This window comes from Pleurodeles waltl, chromosome 11 (genome assembly GCF_031143425.1).
Source record: "Pleurodeles waltl isolate 20211129_DDA chromosome 11, aPleWal1.hap1.20221129, whole genome shotgun sequence".
In the NCBI taxonomy this organism is placed as follows: Eukaryota; Metazoa; Chordata; class Amphibia; order Caudata; family Salamandridae; genus Pleurodeles; species Pleurodeles waltl.
In genome coordinates this window covers 526,927,759-526,950,879 of record NC_090450.1, presented here as the reverse complement: position 1 = coordinate 526,950,879, position 23,121 = coordinate 526,927,759, and the positions used below count along the sequence as shown (strand labels likewise).

Genomic DNA, 23,121 nt, shown 5'->3' with positions numbered 1-23,121 from the left:
ACGACATCAAGGGATGCATTTGCACAGGTATGCACACATGCAGAAAAAGCATGTCAACGACAGGCTCCCTTGCAGACACAGTCCAATGTACAAACGCACCTATACACAAAGACAACACAACATACGTCACATATGCGCACACCCACACATACATACATAAACAGGCATAAAATATATTTTGCAACCAATCGCAAGTTGCAGATATGGGCACTTAATTTCATAATACAGGTGCAACATTTATTCTGCATGTCTACAACCACAATCTGGCTACCATGAGGTAACATGCCAGCTTTCAGAAAATAAATCGGTAGAGATATTTTGTAACAGCCACAGGTCAGAAATGTATCACCTTGCCTATTCCATCCAAAAGCAACACATACACCAAAAATTAGAATGAATAGCAAAAGCAACTTTTTTCGAGAATAGGACACGTTTTGGCAGAAATAAAAACAAGGACACAGGCACTGAATGTAAAAATGAATGCAAAAAAAACAAGTATACGACTATCGAAGACTAAACTTTTTCTGACGGACCCTATGGTAATAGGTTCTTCTCACAAATCTAGCTTGCCTAATCTGACACGTTAAGAAACATTCTCTAAGGGTGCATAAATTCGTACGTTTGGATGACCAATAAACAAGGAATGTTAAAGAAACAAAGAAAGGGGGCTGCATCATTACACAACAATAAGCGCACCTGCATCAGGTACCATGCTCAGGTGAATTCTCTTGCATACCCTCTGCCCAGCGCTTTACTTCATTGCTCTCTCCTCTCTCCTCAATTGGGTTCTTTATCCACCTGGAGATGGGGGTGAGGCACACTCGCCCCCCAAAGAACACCACGGATATGGTGCACTGTCACACGCTGTGCAGCAGTGGACACATAGGTCTGGGTGCCTGGCGCAGAGTGGCACAGTGTACAGTATCGCGACCAATGTGCTATTCCCAGTGCAGGAGCGCACCCTGGCGCTGAGAGCGGTGGTTAGTGAAAGAAGGACCTGATTGAAGGAGCCTGTCCATCCTTCACTGTGCAGGCGGCAATGCAGCCTATATGTGAAAGGGGGCAAACAGCCACCTGGAGGCGGGTGCTGGGAGTGGTTGTACCCTTCTGAAACGGGGTATCTGGAGGGTCCAAAGGACCTGCTTTCCCACCTTTCAAGGCGCGCTCTCAGGGGTCGCACTGACAGCTCCTTTTCCTCTGCGCACACATCTTTAATATTTTGTGGGCAGGGAGGCTATTTGTTTCCTCATTTGCCTGGGACCAGTCTCCTTGGAAATGAGGAAAAGCCCTTTTCGGATTGCGCATGTAGAACTGGCACAATCTGTATTACACACACGCCCATGCAAGCATTTGCGGCCCCTTCTGTAATACCAAAGCATCCCAGGGGCACAGAAAGCAGGCCCACATGCCTGTTGCGCCCCAGACCACTTAGTGTTACATGGCCTTAAAGGATAAGAATTCCTATTCCTAACACCCCTCAGCGAGAACTACCATGTCCATACACCCCCAAACCTCTTTTTAGGACACAGACACAGGGATCCCTCTGGGGCAGTCAACCCTAGAAAGGATGGAACCCAGGTGGTTCGTTTCAAGTAATGAAGACCTCCAGCCTTCCTCTGAACTGGCTTCCATTAAGTAAAAAGTTGTGAAAATATTCTACCCCTTACAGCAATATATTTCCAGTTACTCATCATCACCATGAACGGACTCACTGGAAAACATGCTAATTCAAGCTGCCTTTCACTGCTCTCTGTGATCCGGTTCAGAGTTGTTTACAGCAATGTAATTTGTTTGCAGGGTTTAGGGCGTTTGAAGGCCCTAGGAAAGTGGTCAATTACCGGGCCCGCACCTTCCTTCAAACGTAATGTGCCTACGTGTTATTTTTATAGTGAGTACTAGCCCACCACCTATGCATCACGTTGCACTTACTAGGTCTTTTCTACATTGTGAGGTACAGGCTGGCTAAACACTGAATTCCACATAAAATAAACGATGACAAATATAGATCAAAAAGCGAAAAGAAATTGCTTCATTAATGATTGCTCCCCTTTTAATTTATAATTTACTATTACTTTCTACCATGGTAGATTGAATTAACGGACATGCATACTAAATTCAAAGTTGTTCCAAACACGGGCCCCAAACATCCTTAAAATGGCACCGTATTTTTCCTCTCGTCATTCAGTTTACCCCACCCTGTCCCTCTTCAGGCTTAGAAGAAATCAGAGGTGCTATTAAAAAATAATCGCCGCCACATCCTACCGTGATTTTCCAAGTACATTTGCTGTTAGGAGGGTAGACTCCAGGGAATCCTTCACTGCCAATAAATCCAGTCTCTCCACTTAGGTTTCCTCCACAAGTGAAAGCTTGTCTGTGAAGGCAAAAGACAAACAATAACAATCTCAGACAGCCCAAGCAGAGGCGTAGCTTTTTTGGAGGGTGTTTGGGATGTGACCGCCCGCACCAAATACATAGATTCTTGGCTTAAGAGTTGGGTCTGGGGCCCTGGGTCGGGTCTCCTGTGCCTTTGTTGGTTTTTCTTGTCATTCTCGTTTGTCTGAAAGGGTTTAACTTATTTTTTTTATCAGGAACTGAGACGTGGCTAACCTAATGCAAATCAGTATTGAATCTGTTCCTCATGGGAACAGTGAATCCCGACCCTTGGTCATCCCTCAACCCTTGGCATAGTGCTTCTCAGTTGGGAAATTTACGATTCATACCCCCCCCCCCCCCCCCCCCGGAGATCTCACTGACTAATCTACGACCCTGAGCCCAAGTTTTCCCGAACTAGAACATTCAACCAGCTGTTTGGCAAACTGCAATATTCCCTCTTGACTATATACACTCCTTGAAACTGATCAAGTGACGCAGAATTTCAGCAATGCACTCCATTTTCCATGAACTGGACAAAAATATATGGTAACCAGATGCACGGTGGGAAGTTATGGTGTTTGGATGCCCATCCTCATATATTTTTTTGTAATAACTTACATAACCTGCATTTGAGAGAGGGAAGAATGAGCGTGAGCAGTGTTTTACCAGAATGTCTTGCTTTAAATATTGTCCAGCAAAATTATATATGACAATCACAATAGACTGAAAACAAGTTTATATACAGAAATAGTCGCTTAACTTCCCAGATATGTACCTTGATGATACATATGCCTATGTGTTACTTAGATGCTGAGTATTAATAGTAAATATATACAAACCTATATATACATAACTTCACTATATTGTGGTAATCGAAACTGTCTAGATATTTTTGAAAGAGGGTAATTTTCATTTCAATGGGAGTGACGTAGTATTTTATTTGCACACAAGGGATGGACAATTTTCACACAAACTGTTTTGCAAATGGGAATGCAATCGGCAATGCAAGCTGGGTGTCAATCAGTCACAGCACAAATAGTATATTCTCAGACGGTCGCAAAACGATCTGCAAAATGAGTATTAATTAGGCACAATCTGACTGGCTGCAAATGCACGGATGGAAGCCTACAAGGGACAGCAGACCTTCATCTGCATTTTCAAAATAAGAAACATTTTTGAAGCAGCCCAGGCTTAAGGTTCACCTCAGCCGCTAAAGGGGCAGGTGAAACTTTTTGAAGCCTTGGGAGGGAACATGCAGTAGTCTGTAGGGGGGCCACCTGTCCGTAATTTTCACGGACTGCCCGTAATTTCGCCCTGCCATCCGTTGACCGTGATGAAACGCTTAACGGACAGCATTTGTCCGTAATTTTAGCCCTTCTCCAAAAGGATAAAATGTAATTGGGACAGATCAGTTTCCCCAGCTGGACTGAAAGGCAGGGAGTCTCCTGTGCTCAGAGGGAGGGAGGGAGGGGCAGGCAGATAAGAAAAGGCCTTCTTGCCAGGGTGTCTACTTCTCTAAAGAAATGCAAATGTCCACAACTGGTAAATCTGCAAATGTAAAGGGGCTTGGAAACATGCACTGACTTTAATCTAAGGAGCCACTTGAAGCTTTCTGATGACAAAGATATTTTCTTTTAGAGAGGCACTGTAAGAGTGCTCCAAGGTGAGCTGTGCAGTGTGTGGTTTTATTGGACTGTTATAAAAAAATGTTAGTACTAGGTATATTCTGTATATTATTCAAATCTGTATTTTAGGACTTTTTTTATTTAACAGAAATGTATTTGCACATTTTGTAGCAGCCTATATTGTGATGTCTGTAATGCATGTTTAAAATAAGGACTTACACCTTCACAGTTCTTTCAGGGACCTCGGTACCTCATAGTACTAACAAACATTGGCAAAAGTAATAAGTCTCATCTACGAAAGAGTTATTGGCTTTGCCAATGCGTTTTAGCCACGTTATACACCAGAGTGGCTGCTGTTCAGCATGCCTAAAAGTTAGTGGCATAGTGGTGTAGAGTGGAGTAGAGTGGCATAGGAGCAGTGGCGTAGAGCACAGTGGTGCAGAGTAGAGTGCAAGGGGGTACAGTGCAGTTGTTTAGAGTGCATTGGCGTAGAGTGCAGTGGTTTAGAGTGCAGAGGCATGGAGTGGGGTGGGGCAGATTAGAGTGGCATAGAGTGCAGTGGAGTAGAGTGGCATACACTACAGTGGCAGAGAGTGCAGTAGTGTAGTGTCATAAAGTGAAGTGGCGTAGAATGCAGTAGTACAGAGTAGAGTGGTGTAGAGTACAGTGGCAGAGAGTGCAATGTTGCAGAGTAGAGTGTCAGTGCAGTGGTGTAGGGTGGCACAGACAGCAGTGGCCTGGAATACAGTGGTGCAGAGTAGAGGGCACTGGTGTACAGTGCAGTTTAGAGTGCTTTGGCGTAGTGCAGTAGTGCAAAGTGGTGCAGTGGCATAGAGTGCAGAGTAGACTCACGTGGCATAGAGTGCAGTGGCGTAGAATGGCATGGGGCAGAGCAGAGTGGCATAGAGTGCAGTGCGGTAGAGTGGCATACAATAGAATGCAGAGAGTACAGTAGTGCAAAGTGGTGCAGTGGCATAGAGTGCAGAGTAGACTCACGTGGCATAGAGTGCAGTGGCGTAGAGTGGTGCAGAGTGGAGTAGTATAGAGTGGTGCAGTGCAGAGTAGAGTATAGTGCTGTAGAGTGCAGTGGCATAGAGTGTAGTGGCGTAAAATGCAGTAGTACAGAGTAGAGTGCTGTAGAGTACAGTGGCAAAGAGTGCAATGTTGCAGAATAGAGTGTCAGTGCAGTGGTGTAGAGTGGCATAAAGTGGTACAGAGAACAGTGGTGTAGAGTACAGTGGTGCAGAGTAAAGGGCAGTGGCATACAGTGCAGCTGTTTAGAGTGCATTGATGTAGAGTGCAGTGGCATAGAGTGGCATGGAGCAGAGTAGAGTGGCATACAATAGAGTGGCACAGAGTGCAGAATGTAGAGTGGTGCAGTGGCATAGAGTGCATAGTAGACTCAAGTGGCATACAGTGCAGTCGCATAAAGTGGTGCAGAGTGGAGTAGTGTAGTGTGGTGCAGAGCAGAGCATAGTGCTGTAAAGCGCAGTGACATAGAGTGGAGTTATGCAGAGTCAAGTGGTATAGCATGCAGTGGAATAAAGTGTATTGTTGCAGAATGCAGTGTTACAGTGAGGAGTGGTGTAGAGTATAGTGGCGGCCAGTGCAGTGTTGCAGAGTAGAGTGTCAGGGTGCAGTTGTTTAGAGGGCATTGGCGTGGAGTGCATTGAACTGGAGTGCAGTGGTTGAGAGTGCAGTGGGCAGAGTGGTGTAGAGTGCAGTGGCGTAGAATAGATTGTTTCAGAGTAGAGTGCAATGGCATAGAGTAGAGTAGAGAGGTGTAGGGTAAAGTGCAGTGGCGCAGAGTGCAGTGGGGTAAAGTACATTGTTTCACAGTAGAGTGAAATGGGGTAGAGTGGAGAGGTGCAGGGTAGAGTGGAGTTGCATAGAGTGGCATATAGTGTGTTGGCATAGAGTAAAGTGGTGTAGAGTGTCATGGCATAGAGAAGATTAGAGTGACATACAGTTAATTGATGTAGAGTTCAGTTGAGTGTTACAGAGTAAAGTGCACTAGCATAGAGTGTATTAACATAGAGTGCAGTGGAGTACAGTGCAGTGTTGTAGAGTGGCATAGAGTGGAGCTGTGTGGACTAAATTGGTGTTGCCTAGACTGGAGTGGTATAGCGTGCAGAGGCGCAGAGAAAACTGGTGTAGAGAGGCGTAGAGTGCATTGGCATAGAGTAGAGTGGTACAGAGTAGAGTAGAGAGGCATAAAGTGAAGCAGCAAAGAGTGCAATCGCATAGAGTGGAGTGGTTCAGAGTGGAGAATCCCACAGTGCAGTGGGATGGAGTGGTGTAAAGCAGAGTGATGCAGAGAAGGGTGCAGTGGTGTGGAATGGTGCAGAGCAGAGCGGAGTGGAGTATGCATGGTGCCGTAACACACTGCCATTACAGACAACATGTTTTTGATTGAAATGACTATTACTTTGCACAGACAAACTGTTTTTCAAATAAAACTATACAGTGCACAGACGATGATGTGTGGAAATTGCATCACCTAATACAATGATTTGTTTTAATCATCTAAAGGTATTTTTTTCCAGTACAGTTCAGAACTATCAAAAATGTGCTTCATTTGTACTCCTAACTCTGATATATTCTGAAGTTTATTTACATGTTGTCATGTGATAGAAAAAATTCTTTCCTAACCCCAGTATCCATCAAGATTGTTGCATAAATCCTCTAACTTTGAAGTAAGAGAAAGAAAAGTAAACACTAAGTTTCCACCGAAGACAGAGCCTGACATTTGACCTTGTTCTTTGAATGCACAGCAAATGTGATGAGATCAGTTACAGAAAGGGAGCACTCGGAAGGATACTGTAAATAAAGTTTGAGCAAGGGAAGGGACAAACTCAAGCTGCATAGCCTAAAACAAATAAAGCAAGCAAAGTGAAAGCACAAAATGTGAGTTACAAACCACAAAGCCAATGGCAAGCAATGCGCGGAATGTTTTCCCAAGGAACTTCTAAGAATGTACTTCAAATGACAGTCGTGGGATACTTTGTGGGGAAAGTCCAGTATTTGAGTCCAGTCTGTATCTTGCAGAGGTCTGGCCACATTAGTCACCCAGGTAGTATAATGAGAAGTCAAAACATGAAATTAGGAGGGCCAAAACAATAGGAGGCTATAGTAGAAAAGAAGGCTGGTCCTGTGCATAGTACTCCCTTATAAACCACAGAAACAATGACAATTTTTCACAGAATTAGATCGGTCCGGCACACCTACCCTAGCTCCGCATCAGAGCGTGGAGCTGGGGTAGATGTGCCGGACCGATCGCATTCTGTGATAGATTTTCATACAGATCAGACCACATAAGCCCTACGCCATCCCTATGGGGCCCTTTCTTTAATACAAGAAGGGTCCCTGCCATATATATTTTATTTTGTTTAATCAACTACTAAAGTGAGGTTTAGGAATGTTTTTCTTAGGTCCTGGCGAATCGCCCGTCTATCTTTCTTGAGCGAGAAACATATTGACCATTTCTATGCTGGCAGTTTAGGGAATTCCAATCCTGCCCACACAAACCTTGAATCTATATGTTTTGAAATCATTGGATACACATTATTTAGGGTAAATTAGACATTATTCTGATTTTACCCTGTCTTTTTGTTTTTTTAATTTAATGATTGTTTAAGGTGATTGTAAGTAAGGAGTTGACAGAGGTGCAGATGAGTCCGCCTCAAGGGTTTGGAAAGTTAGTAGCTTGCAGTCCAGAAACAAATCCCCCAATTTTAAGATACCTGCAGCATGCTACTGATGGAGTTACTCTGAGCACAGCTGTCCTGTGCGAATGGGAAGGCTTAGCAAAGGTAGTGCAGAAGCACAGGGTTTCTTCATGTCAGTGAGTTTACAGGTTCTAGCAAGGCAAGCTTTGCATGATAATCCTGGTTGGTGATCCGTATAATGATCAGTAGGAAATAATGAGCAGTGCAGTAAGCCCGCCTTAAAAGTCTTTACGGATAAATGCCATCTCATGCAGGGGACGGGCAGAAAGCCAGCAAGCCACCCATTGGACCTGTGCAGCTGAACAATAGCGTTCTAAGTCCAAAAGGCTTAATCAACCCACAGTCATGGGTAGCTTTAGAGTGGAAAGAGCTACCCGACGGTGTCCCAGCGACCAAGTCAGATGTGTGGCATGTCTGAAGAAGGAAAGAAGGACGAGCAGGGGAAGGTTAGCAAAATAATACTGTCATCGGGGCAGCACACCATCTTCATTAGTGTCACGTGGCCCACTGCAGAAAGCAGAAGAGAAGACCAAAAAGCAAACTGGGCTCGGAGGGACTGTGACACTCTGCTGAGATTTCCATCCTGCAAATCAGTGGGAGAATGGTAGATATTAATCACTAGGTATCAAAAGGTAACTGGTTCCCAGCTCAGTCTGAGGTGTAATTGTATATAAAGGGGAAAACAGTGCCATATGTTAAAGAAACACTAATTATATTTTATTTTTTTTACATTTTGCTCGTGCAATTTATATCCCAAATATTTTGAAGATTCGTCAGACCCCACTGAGGGGGGCTGGAGGGGGTGTATGTGTGTGTTTTGTTTGGGGGGCAGCCCCTTGGGCAAGGTCACTCCCTATGGGGGCACACTACTGTTGGCCATATCTGCCCCCTTGGGGGCAGATCGGCCTATTTTTGGAAGGTCCATCTGCCCCCAAGGGGGGTAGAAAACCCACCAGGGACCAGCGAAGATGTTTTTTTCCAAAATAAGAGGGTGGGGGAATGGCCATACCCCAACCTCAAATAAATGGGGCCAAAGTTGTTCTGCCCACCAGTGGGCAAATAGGGCAATTACCCTAGATCCACATCCCAGGGGGGGCAGAAAGTCTACTAAATGCCTGGGAATTAAAAACAAAAATAGAGGGGTGGTGACTACCAACCAGTATGGGCCTGGTTATGCCTCCACCCCAACTGAAGGGGATAACAGTCTTTCAGCTCTCCCCCGCACACAAAAACATCTTATCCCAAAGCAAGCAAGAGGACATTTGATTATTTTGGTTTTTGGTTTTACATTTGGGCCATGAAAGCCTGGCTAACTCTCAAAACCGTCCCACTTCGAAAGGTGAGGGCTGCACTATTTGGACTTTGGGACGCTGCCATGTAGAAAAATCCACAAGACCTAGGCACATCTGAAAACGAAACATCTGGGTGAGTCTAGGGTGGTGTGCTTCACATGCACCCGCACCATTTTCTTACCCACAATGCCCTGCAAACCTCCAACTTTGCTGGAAATCACAAAATATTTCCCCATTTTTGTGATGGAACCTTCTGAAATCTGCAGGAATCCACAAAATTCCTACCACCCAGCATTATCTCATCTATACCGAGAAAAATTGTGCCCCACTTGTCAGCCTAAAAATTTTTTTTTTCAACTGCCCTTTTGAACTCGCTTTGGTTCCCCTCAGTTTTGACATGTTTTTGGCTCTTCCCTGTCACAGGCACTTGGACCACCTACACAAGTGATTTATCATTTTTACAGGGAGACTGAGGGGAACGTTGGGTGGTAGGAAATTTGTCCCGGTGCGGTGATTTCACACAGAAATGTGGGAACATTTTGATTTTTGAGCTAAATTTGAGCTTTGCTGAGGATTCTCGGTAAGAAAACACTGGGGCATCCACGCGTCACACTTCCCTAGACTCTCTCGGGTGTCTAGTTTTCAGAAATGTTTGGGTTTGGTAGGTTTCCCTATATAGCTGCTGAGCCCAAGACCAAAACCGCAGGCGTCCCCCCCCACCTGTATTTGATCATTTTGATGTGTCCACATAGTGTTTTGGGGCATTCCTGTAGCGAGAACTAGGCCTACCCACACAAGTGAGGTACCATTTTTATCGGGAGACTTGGAGGAACGCTGGGTGGAAGGACATTTGCGGCTCTTCTCAGAATCCAGAACTTTCTGTCACCGAAATATGAGGAAATTGTGAGGTTTTGAAAGGATTCTGGGTAACAGAACCTGGTCAGAGCCCCACAAGTCACCCCACCCTGTATTTCCCAAGGTGTCTAGTTTTAAAAAATGCACAGGTTTGGTAGGTTTCCCTAGGTGCCGTCTGAGATAGAGGCCAAAATCTACAGCTAGGGACTTTGCAAAACACGTCAGATTTCAATGTAAAAATGTGATGTGTCCATGTTGCCTTTCCTGTCGCAAGCATTAGGCCTACCCTTGCAAGTGAGGTACCATTTACCTCGGGAGACTTGGGGGAACACAAAATAGCAAAACAAGTGCTCCGTGTCTTTATCTACATTTTTTCCTTCCAAATGTAAGACAGTGTGTAAAAAAGACGTCTATTTGAGAAATGCCCTGTAATTCACATGCTAGTATGGGCACTCTGGAATTCAGAGATGTGCAAATAACCACTGCTTTTCAACACCTTATCTTGTGCCCATTTTGGAAATACAAAGGTTTTCTTGATACCTATATTTCAGCAAATGAATTGCTGTATACCTGGTATAGAATGAAAACCCAATGTAAGGTGCAGCTCATTTATTGGTTCTGGGTATCTAGGGTTCTTGATGAACCTACAACCCCTATATATCCCAGAAGAGTCCAGCAGATGTAACGGTATATTGCTTTCAAATATCTGACATCACAAAGTTACAGAGTAAAATGTGGAAAAAATGTCTGTGTTTTTTTACCTCAATTTCAATATTTTTTTTATTTCACCTGTTATTTTCTGTAGGAAACCCTTGTAGGATCTACACAAATGTCCCCTTGCTGAATTTGTAATTTTGTCTACTTTTCAGAAATGTTTAGCTTTCTATGATCCAGCATCGGTTTCTCACCCATTTCTGTCACTAACTGGAAGGAGGCTGAAAGCACAAAAAATAGTAAAAATGGGGTATGTCCCAGTAAAATGCCACAATTGTGTTGAAAAATTGGGTTTTCTGGTTCAATTCTGCCTGTTCCTGAAAGCTGGGAAGATGGTGATTTTAGCACCACGATCTCTTTGTTGATGCCATTTTCAGGGAAAAACCACAAGCCTTCTTCTGCAGCCCTTTTTTCAATTTTTTTTGTAAATAAACTCACTTTTTGCTGTATTTTGGCTAATTTCTTGGTCTCTTTCAGGGGAACCCACAAAGTCTGGGTACCTCTAGAATCCCTAGGATGTTGGAAAAAAAAGGACCCAATTTGGCGTGAGTAGCTTATAAGGACAAGAGGTTATGAGGGCCTAAGTGTGAACTGCCCCAAACAGCCCAAAAAAAAAGGCTTGGCACCTGAGTGGGAAGGCCTGGCAGCGAAGGGGTTAAGAAAGATTGGATAGATTTGGGTACGGGCGATGGCCTTGACACAGTGCTGAATGGCATTAATTTACTACTGAACAAGGACGTAATGTGGCGCCGAAATGTAGCATAGTAGGAGGCAATCACAAAAAGACCACAGTGTGTATATATAGTGCTATATTAAAAAAGAGTAAATAAATACACTGATAATGTAATAGGGTATGGCCTCTCTTGGGTGTGTCTGTAAAACTGACATCTGTTCTTGAATTTTTGTCCTGAATTTTTACCCTTTGCCCTGAAGCTTCTATAGTCCTGTCCAGAATTTGCCTCAATGTCAGGTGGTCACCCTAGTGGCCCTGGGATTCGTAAGGGATCGCAAAAGCACGCCTCGTTAAAGGGTTTTGATACATTTCCATAAAACACTGTGTTCAATGAAAGACATAGGCTTTGTGACAGCAAAATACCTTAGTACATGAAGCCCTACATTCTGACACACAATCACATGCGCACTATTGGTATGCTAATGTTTTCACCAAAGCTCCCTGTAATGACAATACTAACCAGTGTGGCTGGTAAGTTTTTCTAAAAAAAAAGATACTAGCAGCTCACTACAAACATGCACGACATTCAAAACGTCAGGTAAGAGCCGTAACTGGACCCTCAGGCCCAGGGTCACAGATGTCCTCAGTTATTAGATCCCTGCAGTGTTCCCTGTGCCAGACGCCATTCAGATCCTGAAAGGGGGATAGCCCCACCCCGAAAAAAGCCACAAACATTTCAAATGTTGTCCTGTCTCTGTACAAGTCTGTACAAGTGATGTACACAAGAGTCAACATCCTTCTCTTCTGCACACATGTCCAGTGCCCTGGTCTTTTTGTTCATGCCCTGTCCTTGTTTGTGTTTTGGAAATCTGGTCACCCTACAATAAGAAGCTGCATTTTGTTGTCACTTGAACTGTCTATTTGAGAAAAGTATTTAATGTACAATAAAGGAATCTTTGAAATCCGCCATATGCACCTTAAGATCAGGCATTGGGCCTTCTGCTGTCCAGATCACGGACTTTTTCTCTCCCAGAGAGGTTTGAAATGTCCATGGCAGGGATCTCCAATGGAAGGAGGGAAGGTAGCTATGTGGGGTGCAGTAATGCAAGAGCATGCAGGGATGTGGGGCAGCCCAGCACGCAGTGCTTACACCGAGGCGCTGCACGGACTGATGCTCGGGGGGCAGGCAGAGCATGAAATGGGGTAATAGCAAATCAAAGGGCATAAACAGCGATGCACAACACAGCAACCACTGCCCCAGCCCGGAGGTCAGAACCCCAAGCACAGCAAAGCAGAGTACAGCACACAAGTTTACAAGTTATGGTGCTAGGAAACAGTGTGCCGCATGGCACAGTGATAGTGATAAAGAGTGGCTCACAACAGGTACTGTGAGGATGAAAGTGCCTGACAACCTGTGTAGCTGGCATCCTGTCACGTCGGTACCCAAAGCAGCCCCCGTGCTTTTCTTTTTTGGCAAATCCCTAGGTACATCCAAACTGCAGATTGGTGCCCTTAGTGCCATCCCTGGGGAGTGCCCTATGAGGCTTCTCATCTTGCTTAGTCCTACTTGGCATGGATCTACGTCCACTCCCCTCAGGCCAAGCCCTGCCTGCTAGAAGCTGGCACATATTTTTGTAATGCCCAGGTGCGCCCAAGCGGAGTGGCTTTCCTGTGTGAAGTGAAGTCCAGGAGACGTGTGTGCATTTTTTACTAAAAAGTATGTTTGTGAACATTATGCACAGTCATCAGCTGCATGAACATAAACGTGTGTAAATTAGGATAAAGAGCTTCGCAAACATTACCAATGTGACTAAGTTAATGATACCCATATGTATTTGCAGATAATTAGTGTTCCAAGTTTTATAGCATGTATTTATTGAAAATTCACATATGTATTTATCCAGATTTTTTACCCATGTTATTAATGTGTGACCTTATTTATTTTCTATTTGACGGCCAAATCAAATTGAACTTAGTATATTTCCACATTTATCAAATTGATAAATGTGTGCTCGTACTTTGATGCCTTTAGAGTTTTAGCACCATTAGCAAATATAAAATCCCAATACGCTCATACGAAAATATTAGCTTTATAGTGCAAACACAGATGAAGTTATTTAACAACATTTTATCCCTTTTTTAATTGTCCATGTTGTCAAACTGCACAGTTATTGGCACAGAAGTCGTAAATGACAGCATGGAGAGTCATGGAAAAGAAGAACAGTTTTTTGTATTTTCTATTTTTAAAAATAAATACAAACAGGAGAAATTTGGTTTTCTGTGAATATTTATATGCAAATGTTATTGAGAATGGAAAACTGGGACCGTTTATTATATTATCCATACTGTCAATCTGCATAGGTATCGATCTGGAAGTCATAAATGACAGCATGGAGAGTCACAGAAGAGAATACCAGCTGTCTATACTTTCCTGTTTTTAAAAACGAATAGGTACAGGAGAAATTTTAATTTCTGTCGCTGTTTATCTGTAAAAATCAGAAACAAGGAAAAACCTCGAATGGCATTTCCAAGGTGGAAGATGAATTCTGCCCACAAATGGCAACCCTACTCCCCACTTATTCCTCATCCTCTTCCTCAACTTCAGAAAGAGATTGGAGGCAGTACGCATAGATTTGAGCTAGACAACCCCGAGAGGGTTTACCTCAGTCTCTGCACATATACAGAGGCTACTGAGATCTGAGCTGGAATATCTAACCCGAGCCTGGACCTTGAAATCATGAGGTGCACTTGATGGCAGTGTGACATCAGCCAGCTTCCAAACTTTATATTTACAAAGCCTAGAGCAGGCTAACAGCTCACTGATCATTTTCTGGACTTGGACATTTGTGTTCCTTTACTGCTGAAGTTCATCCAGAGAATGAAGCTGGCATATTCCCCAATTCCGCAGGACTAGGACTTGGCCTCTAAACCTGCTGAAGCTCTGCTTCCCAGGCCTACTGCTGACCTTGCCATTTGTAGAACCACACAGCCAGCGTAAGGCATCCTGTGAGTTCGAATCCCATGTGCCCTTCACACCACGACTGAGGTTGGCTCCCAGATATTAACATTTTATGAATGCTGGTGTTGCACCCATTGAGCCGCTTGAACCTCACCATAATACGAAATCTGGCGCAGCCGATCATGGTGATCAATGCAATTATGTCAGATCCCTTCAAATCACATGATACATTGCCAATCACAGCTTGGATCAGCCCAGAAGCATAGTTAGTCCCACCGTCATGCTACAGAAGAGCATGGTTGGAATGCATGAGAGTATGTTTTAAAACTACATCCCTGATCGCAAGTTCAAGGCTCAATTCCAACGCTTTGGTGAACAGGAGCTTGCACAGGAATATGAATTACCATTTGTGTGACAATCATCCCAATTTCACAGTTTTCTCTTGATAGACTCCAGGATGTCAAATCTGCCAATATATATCAAAGAAAAAGTCCTGAAAAGGGCAAAACATGTAGCGTTCGCTATGTTGACTGCCGCTTCTGCATAGCGTGTTTCATTTCAAAGTTGAAAAGTCAGATTTACCACCTGGTAAATACTTCACACTAAGATACTAGGGTGGCAGATTTAAGACAAGTGACGCTGCACCTAGTGCAGCGCCACTTTCCTTGCCCCCTACCGCCACCATGTGTGTGTCGTAGTTAAAATACGGCGCACTATGGCTCAGGGTAGGGGGCAATAGCGTCATTTTTTTTTTTTTGTGCTATCAATGTACTCTGCAGGAGTATAGGGACCGATTATAAATAATGGAAGCCCCCTTTTAACACCTGCTCTGAGCAAGCGTTAAAAGTGCAAAAAAAAATAGCGCAAGGAAATCTCTTAGATTTCCTTGCGCCATTTTTGGCCCCCCAATGCATGCATTGTGCCACTTTGTAAATATGGCGCAGGGAAAATGCCCTTTTTGTGCCGCCTTAGCATCAAAAATATGATCCTATGGTGGTGCTAAGATGGCGCTAGGGGCTCTAAAATCTGCCCCTAGGTGTGGTATTGCCCCACATTATTCCATACAACTTAAAAATCAGGGGATAAAAGTACATTCAATAATCATACTTTCTGTCACATTCATTTCTTTAATACATGTAATGTATACAAAAAGCAACACCTTTTGTTTTTTTACTGCAACACTCATTGCTTTGCTTTAGTGCAAAACAAATGAATTTCTAGGGCTACCAAAGAGCTGTTCATCTAATGGTTGGTGTTCTTAGCAACCACATTCAGACTTTGGGCCCCTGATAACCTTCAGCACGCTCAGCAGCACCCCTGCTAGTGCTGTTGTACTGCTGTTGCTCAAATACAAACTCATTTCTGTCAGCAGTTTTAGCAAATCCAATTAGCGTGGCCTATATTTGAAACCGCAAGCCAGTCCTATTCACTACACCAATGCTTATTGTCTGAGGATGGCTTATTGACAAGACTAAGAGATCCTCTGGGTAGGGTGTATGCCAGTAAATTAGAACAGAATAGTCTAGCAAGGCCACAGAGAGTCCGAAATGCAATGGAACTTCGAGCAGATGAATACAGTATACAGTAATGCCTGGTACAGTCTGCCAAAGGTACACACCCAAGTGACTCATGGTTGAATCAGGCAAAGCAACACAGCATTTAGCAATGTATGACACAATCAGGAACATCTACATAAAATGGAGTAAGAGACAGACAAAATATTTAAAGAATATAGCAAAGAAGAAACAGAAAGGCAAAGTTACAGAGCATAGAGAGGGGCGCAGTAAGCAAACAAAAAACAGGTTCACTACAGTCAAGAAAGGTTATATATCATATCCCAGTGCAGGACCCAAAGAGGCAAATATACACAGCATCCAGCAAGGCAGGGCACAGTGTGAAAAGGCAACAATAACCAGGCCACAAACAGGAAATACTACTCATCATAGAGTGAAACCTCAACCATCCTGGCAAAGACACGGAACATATAGCAATGAAGGCCAAATGTACATAAAATATTACAAAGCATTCCACCATAAGGCAAAGCGGCACAGCAGACTCTGGACAGTGAGATGTTCTGTACTTCTGAGGGGAGGTCAAAACTTTAGCAAGGTTAAATGTTCTCCTTTAAAAGGTGTTTCTTGTAATCTCTTATTCTGGAAATATCTATGACCGCTTCAAATTATTTATAGATCACAGTGATGAGCTGCATGGTCGGATGGGACGCAGGACACAACAGAAAGCTAACAGGCATCAATGTGCTCTGACTTCATGTGTGAGAGGTGGAGAAAAAATATAAAAACCGAAAACGTCAATTTGCTGGTTATGTCTGTATTATGACTAAGGCTCAGTTTTCTCTTTTTACTGATTTTACTTTTATTTATTTTCTAGTTTTACATATGGATAAAAATTAAATTTATGTTTTTTTTTTTCAGTGAGTTCATATTCTCGAACTCTTGGCCGCTGGGTTAATAGCTTTGTGGATTGTCAGGAAAAGGAGTGAAAAGCAGACAACGTTTCTCAATAAGGCTTAAACAACAGTGTATGTGTGCAATATGAGTGTGTCATATGCGTGACTGAATTAATTATGTGGGTATTCACAGCATTGAAACCTGTTAGGCCTTTCTGTTATAAGTGCAAATTCACTAGATAAACTTACACCTCAGATGCCTGCAAACTCATCTGTAGACTTCCACAAGGATCCTCCCTGAGCCCAACACTCTTCAACACAGAACTGATGCCACTAGCCAGCATCATTTGCTCTCATGACATCAACATCCTCTCCCACACTGACCACACACAACTCATTCTCTCCCTCAAAGACAAGATGCCCAGTGCCTCAATCAAGTTCAGTGCCTGCATGACTGAAATCATCCACTGGATGAAGACCAACTGGCTAATGCTAAACACCGACAAGACTGAAACCATGATCTTTGGGAAGAGCACAACACCTGGTGTCCATCAGAGCAAGGACCAGCCTCCACGCGCGCCAACCACAGCAAAAACCTCAGGATCATCATCAACAGCAAACTTGACATGATCACTGCCACATGCTTCCATATCTTGCAGATGCTGAGGAATTTTTTTTAATAGATCCCATTAAGCACCCAGAAAACGGTCACACCTCCCTCTTGTCACAGGCAAGCAAGACTGTGGGAACATCCTCTATGCTGGGATTGTTAGACCTGATATCCTTAGGGTGGTCTTCCCCTAGACTTTTTGTCTTTACCTCCCGTTTTGTTGCTGTATCTTTTTGTTGGCCTTAGGACTCTGGGCCTTTTACCACTGCTATTCAGTGCTTAATTGAATGTGCTTCTCCCCTAAAATATGCTAATATTGGTGTATCGACAACTGCCATATTTAATTTACCTGTAAGTCCCTTATTGAGTGGTATACCACATATCCAGGGCCTGTAAATTAAATGCTACTAGTGGGCCTGCAGTGGTGATTGTGCCACCCACTTAAGTAGTCCTGAAAACATGTCTCAGGCATACCACTGGAGAGCCTGCATGTGCAGTCTCACTGCCAATGGCATCTAAAACGTCTTGCTAAGCCCAGAACTCCACTTGTTCTTACATATAGGTCACCCCTAAGGTAGGCCCTAGGTAGCCCATAGGGCAGGGTGCCATGTAAGCAAAAGGTAGGGCATGTTTCTTTACATTTTTCATGTCCTAGTGATGAAAAACTCCTAAAGTAATTTTTCATTACGGTGAGGCCTGCCCCACTCATAGGCCAGCATTGGGAATTCCTTATAAAAACCTTTATGCTGTAAATTCCTGATCTGAGACGAGTAGCTGCATCATGTTTAGTACTACTAGAATGGTAAATATGAATCCTCTTTACTGGTAAAGTCAGATTTATTATTAGTATTTTAGAAATGCCAGTTTTAGAAGGTAGACATTACTCTTCTCTTTCTGCCCTGTGTGCCTACAGCCTATCTCCAATACACATCTGGCTTGGGCTAGGGGATAGCTACACTTGTGCATTTCCTTCAGACACCCACAACACAGGATATTCAGCCACATCTGCATTCTTCTGCATACTGATGAGTCTTCCTGGGGAGGCAGTTGAGAAGGGCTCACACTTACACCTCAAAGGGTAAGGACTAGAGTTCATACAAAAGGGCTGATTACCTCCCATTGGCTGTCTGGAGCCTAGACTGACCTGAAAAGAAGACCTGTGCACTTCACAAGAATTCTTTTGAAGTCATCCCCCACATCAAAGGCACTTTCTTGTATAAGTACTGGGTCTCTTGACCCAATTAGAAGTACACTTCTGGACTTAGATGAAACTCTGCTGGAGTAAAGACTGTTATGTTTCCAAGATCGCCACTCTGCCAAAATTGACTGTTCCTAGGAACTGCTGCCATGCCTGGTTGTGCTGCCCTGCCCGCTGCTAATCTCTGCCCTGTCAACAACACCACAGAGTGACTCCAAGGGCTTGCTGGCTTGCCCCCTGTTCTCCTTGAGGTCTCAGGGACATCAAAGACCTTGCTAGCTACTTCTCACCACCTGTAAGAGATTGCTTCGTAAGAATCAACGCTCCTGCACCTTGGGGACCCAGCATGTGTGGAATGTTTTAACGCTTTCTATTCCGAGTGCTGCCTCGCGGTCCCACTTCAGTGTGAGCATAGTGCTACCTTTCCCAGTTTCAGTGCATCTGCGGTGCCCTGGGATTTTGCCACACCTTTCACCCCCGGTGTACCTATAGTGATTCCCTGGCTCTGCTGCCTCGCTGTACCAACCTGGACCAGATGCAGCACTTCCAGACTATGTGACACCTCACCTAGTCTTCTGAGCATGGCTGAGCTTTTTCCCTGACTGACATCACTCTCTGTCCTGCCAGTGCAGAGACCGGAGTTCTAGCACTGCTACCCCATGGGGAGACATCCCGAAGGAGTCGAGGGGTTGCCAGGCAACGCGGAACCCCAGCAATGTCAGCCTTATACTGCAGGAGCGGTATTGTTGCACCCGCCGGGGCAACTTTGCATGCTTCTTGCCCCCGAGGTAAGCCCTGCCCGGCAAGGCCCCCGAGTGGCCCCTTGAGTGTGCCCTAAGTCTGCTCACTCTGGGACCCTGGGACTCACCACCCGTTCAGAGGACCGCAGCGAGGCCCACAAGCCTGTGGGCCCTGCACATTCATCAGTAAGAATATTTTGATATTTCCCCTGATAGGAAGACACACTCTTTTCTGAGCACTATGATTCTTTATGAGATTGACCTAGTAATTTTAAACCCACATATCTCTTGATCCATTGATTGGATTTTTATCATTTTTATCCTGTTTTAACCAGATAAATATTTTCTATTTTCTTAACCCAGTGTGGAGTCCTTTTGTGGTGTCTTCATTGAGTTACTGTACTATACGTGTCACACAAATACTTTACACATTGCCTCTTAAGTTAAGCCTGACTGCTCTGCGCCAAGCTAGAGCGTGAGCACAGGTTAGGGTATGTCTCTGTCTTGCCATGACTAGAGTGGTGGGTTCTTCCTGGCTGAGGTACAAACCCTAGCCAACCAGAAACCCCATTTCTAACAGGGATCAACAAAAGACTCACTAGAAGTTTGAAGAACATTCAGAACTCTATGGCTAGAACCACTCAAACTCCCACGCTGCACTCCCATCACACCACTGGCTGCCCATTCATAAACAAGCACAATTCAAACTCCTCATCCACACTTTCAAGGCACTACATAACATTGGCCCAGCACACCTCAACAATGGCATCTGCTTTCACAAACTTTCCAGACACCTCTGCTCATCCAGAAGCCTAACAAATCCCACACATATGTAAATCCAGAACAAACTGTCCATCCTTCTCCTACATCGCTCCAAAGTGTGGACCAACCAGCCACTACACATAAGAGCCTCCTCCTCACTTTTTGAATTCCGCAAAAAGCTGAAGATCTGGCTATTTGAGTAGCCTCACTAGGCCCTATGTATGGCTAGGTTCACACCTGTTCAGCACCAAGATACCCTCCTGAGTGATAATGCACTCTACAAATCTGCATAACTTGACACAAAATACACAAAAATTAAACGTGGATAGATATAGATTAAAATGTCACAAAATATGACATGCAGCAGAAGAAAAAACTAGACCTGGAAAAATGTTCACAACAGATAAGAGAGTTCAATGCCACCAGATTATCCAATGGCTTTGCCTTACCTACTTCGGCATTATAGGCTCAACTCACTCTCTGTGGTGTTCCCGTGTAACTAAAGCAAGGTCAATAATAATGCCCTGCACAAACATCAACTCCATAAAATGAATTATCAGCGTATCTCCAAGGTAAAGATACTTAAGGAATTATGGATGTATTATTCTTTACTCCACGTCTACTTTCCTTGATATATGTTGGTAGCCATTATTCTTGAGCTAACATAAGAACAGGCCGATATTAAAAATTCAGTACTGGAGTAGAACCTTTTCATGTGCATTTGTGCTCTTAACCTTTAAAGGATGGGGAAACAGGGATTCAGGGTTATCGTCATCCAAAGCGTAAAATAAGAACTCACTATAAGAACTCGGAAAATAAAGTCTTGAATCAGGAGTTACAAAGAAGTTCAAGCCGTGTAACCATCGGAGGTAGACACCGGGGCCCAGAGCCCTGAGGCGCCGATTGAACCCTGACAATGCTGTATTTTACCACCCTAAAACCAGTCAAAGGGGCCTTTCTCCTTGCTTGCACTAGGGCCTACGGCATCTTTGTTACACTAATTTCAACCATATGAGTGGAAAGAAACGATTTGAGCTTTAAAGAGCTCAGAGCTTTAAAGAGCCCAAAGTTAGAGGGCACCTGAACAAAAAGAACTAGAAAAGACTTTTTCAACCCGGAAGTAAAGTAGAGATAATGTAGATCACAATACTATGCTGCACATGTTCACATAATCGCTTGCTGAGTCACAATGACAGAAATTATACTTTTGAAACAGTACAGGTAGTAAAACCTAAAACTGTGAAAAGTATGTGAAAATGTCATAAGGACGAGAAACGCTTTGTGCGTTCCCTTTGACGGTGGAGTGCAAGGATGGAAATGGGCCCCTCGGTTGCTGTTTGAATTATAAAATACAGCTATAATCAGCGTTCTTTGGGCCCCTCGGGCTCTGTGACCCGATGGAAGCTACTAACTTTCCCTTCTAAGTTCTCATCGAATTCGTCTTTTGGAACTTGTGATGGATGCTGACAGCAGCGCGGGGGAAAGGCCACATAGGGCGGGGGCAGTTGGCAGCGAGACCCTAAGACCATGAGGGTAGGAAGGTTCATCATACAACGGGAGCCGCAGAGGCACAATTTTGCAAAAGGATGAACTGGCGGCTCGTGCTGTTCAAAATGATGTAATTGGCCTCCGCACCCTTTGTGTGTACCCAGCTGTCTGTGAGGGCACAACATGGAGAAGAAGCTTTGGGGTCGAGGTGTCGCCGCCACCTCTCGCCTGATGGTGGAAGAAGAGGAAGGCACACAATACCACCCTTGGATGGTCAGTACACGGATATGGTCATGGTTTGTCACTGGGGCCAGGAATTATGGCGAGGGGTCAGTCACTGAGGGGTCGGTTGCTGTGCAGGCACAAACATGTCCTCTGAAGGAAGAGTGACCAGAGGCAGGCGACATAAAAGTGGAGAACCCAGGAATCAGGCACGAGCAGGAAAGACTGTTTCGGAGCACGCGAGGGTTGCAGAAGGATGCTGTGCAGAAGGCAGCGTTGAGACAGCCCACCGTGAGGTGAGCACACGGCGATAAACCTACCACCCTAGTGCACCAGTGACGTAGACGGTCTGGAAAGCATGCAGGAGACACGCCTGCCAGCCGAGCTGTGGAGCGGATTTATTTTGAGCGAAGTCTGTGGTTTTGTTTATTTGTTTTTTAAACAAACGATTGAAACTGAGGTTGGTGGAAAAGCCACCAAAAGAGCTGCCCAAAGCACATCTCGACTCACAGGGTAAGAAAGCGTCAGGCACACAGAAGAGTAAACTGGTTGCACCCTCGGCGAGAGATAAGTAAGAGTATGACGTAGGTTGAGAAGGAGGCAGACAGTCCCATCTCCGGACAGCCTACTCAAGGAAAGAGAACAGTGGCAGAACCCATTAAATGAGGGGGGACGAGCACATGGCAGTGATTCATGAAGCAGGATAATACTCACTAGAGATAAGACTTTTTGTGAATAGAGCCAGCTCTGAGGTTGCAGGGGAGACCGGAAGAACCATGAGGAGGAATTAGTATAAATACCGACATGTAAAGAAAGCACCCGGGCGTGACCAGCTGCTGGCACCTGACGTGGGACAGCTGGAGGTCCGTGGTTGCCACAGCCTGCCCGCTGAGGACCAGAGACGTAGGCTTTCTCCCCCCTTGCCAAGGACCCCCGAGGGCGGCTCTCACCTTACGTGCGGCTGCTGGCTACAGCCCTGTCCAGCTAGCAGAAGCCCGACCCAGAGGCAGATGGCTTTCCTCATCTTTGGTGGCACGGCACGGGCAGAGTGGCGCTGAAAGCCGGGGGTCCACGTGGGCGCTTTAAAGGTGGTCGCAGCGCGCTCTGACTCCACGTCCGCTTCCCTCGGGGCGCTGCTGCAGGAGCCGCCGCTGCTGATGATGAATATAGCAGTTGTTCCTCGAGAGGAGGGAATAGGTTTGCCTAAAAGCAGCACCTCCCCCGTTTTCCTCCTCCCATCGTACCCCCTCCTCCCTCTCTAACCCTTCACTGTAAAAAAAATAGCATTTACTTAACACTCAAAGATAAGGAAAGTAGCACGCAGGAAAGAAACTATGTATGCAATGAACACATAGTCACTCCTCATACATCTCTATAGTCACTCCTCATACATCTCTATACCTCCCAGCACTCGCATCTACACACCACCCAGACCCTGGCAGACGGCTTCAGGGGGGTCTTGCTGAGTGTGTATA

General features: G+C 44.7%; 1 protein-coding gene across 1 annotated transcript in view; it reads right to left on the bottom strand.

Annotated features, from left to right (window-relative positions):
• Positions 1-22,841, bottom strand: part of PCOLCE2 (procollagen C-endopeptidase enhancer 2) — a 244,345-nt gene extending 221,504 nt beyond the window's left edge. Inside the window, exons 1-2 of the mRNA XM_069213912.1 lie at positions 22,597-22,841; positions 2,263-2,371 (exon numbers count right to left, since the gene is read on the bottom strand). Of these exons, the coding sequence (XP_069070013.1) occupies positions 2,263-2,371; positions 22,597-22,670 (183 nt within the window). The 5' untranslated portion in view covers positions 22,671-22,841. The remainder of the gene's footprint in view (positions 1-2,262; positions 2,372-22,596) is intronic.
• Between the last annotated feature and the right edge of the window lie 280 nt (positions 22,842-23,121).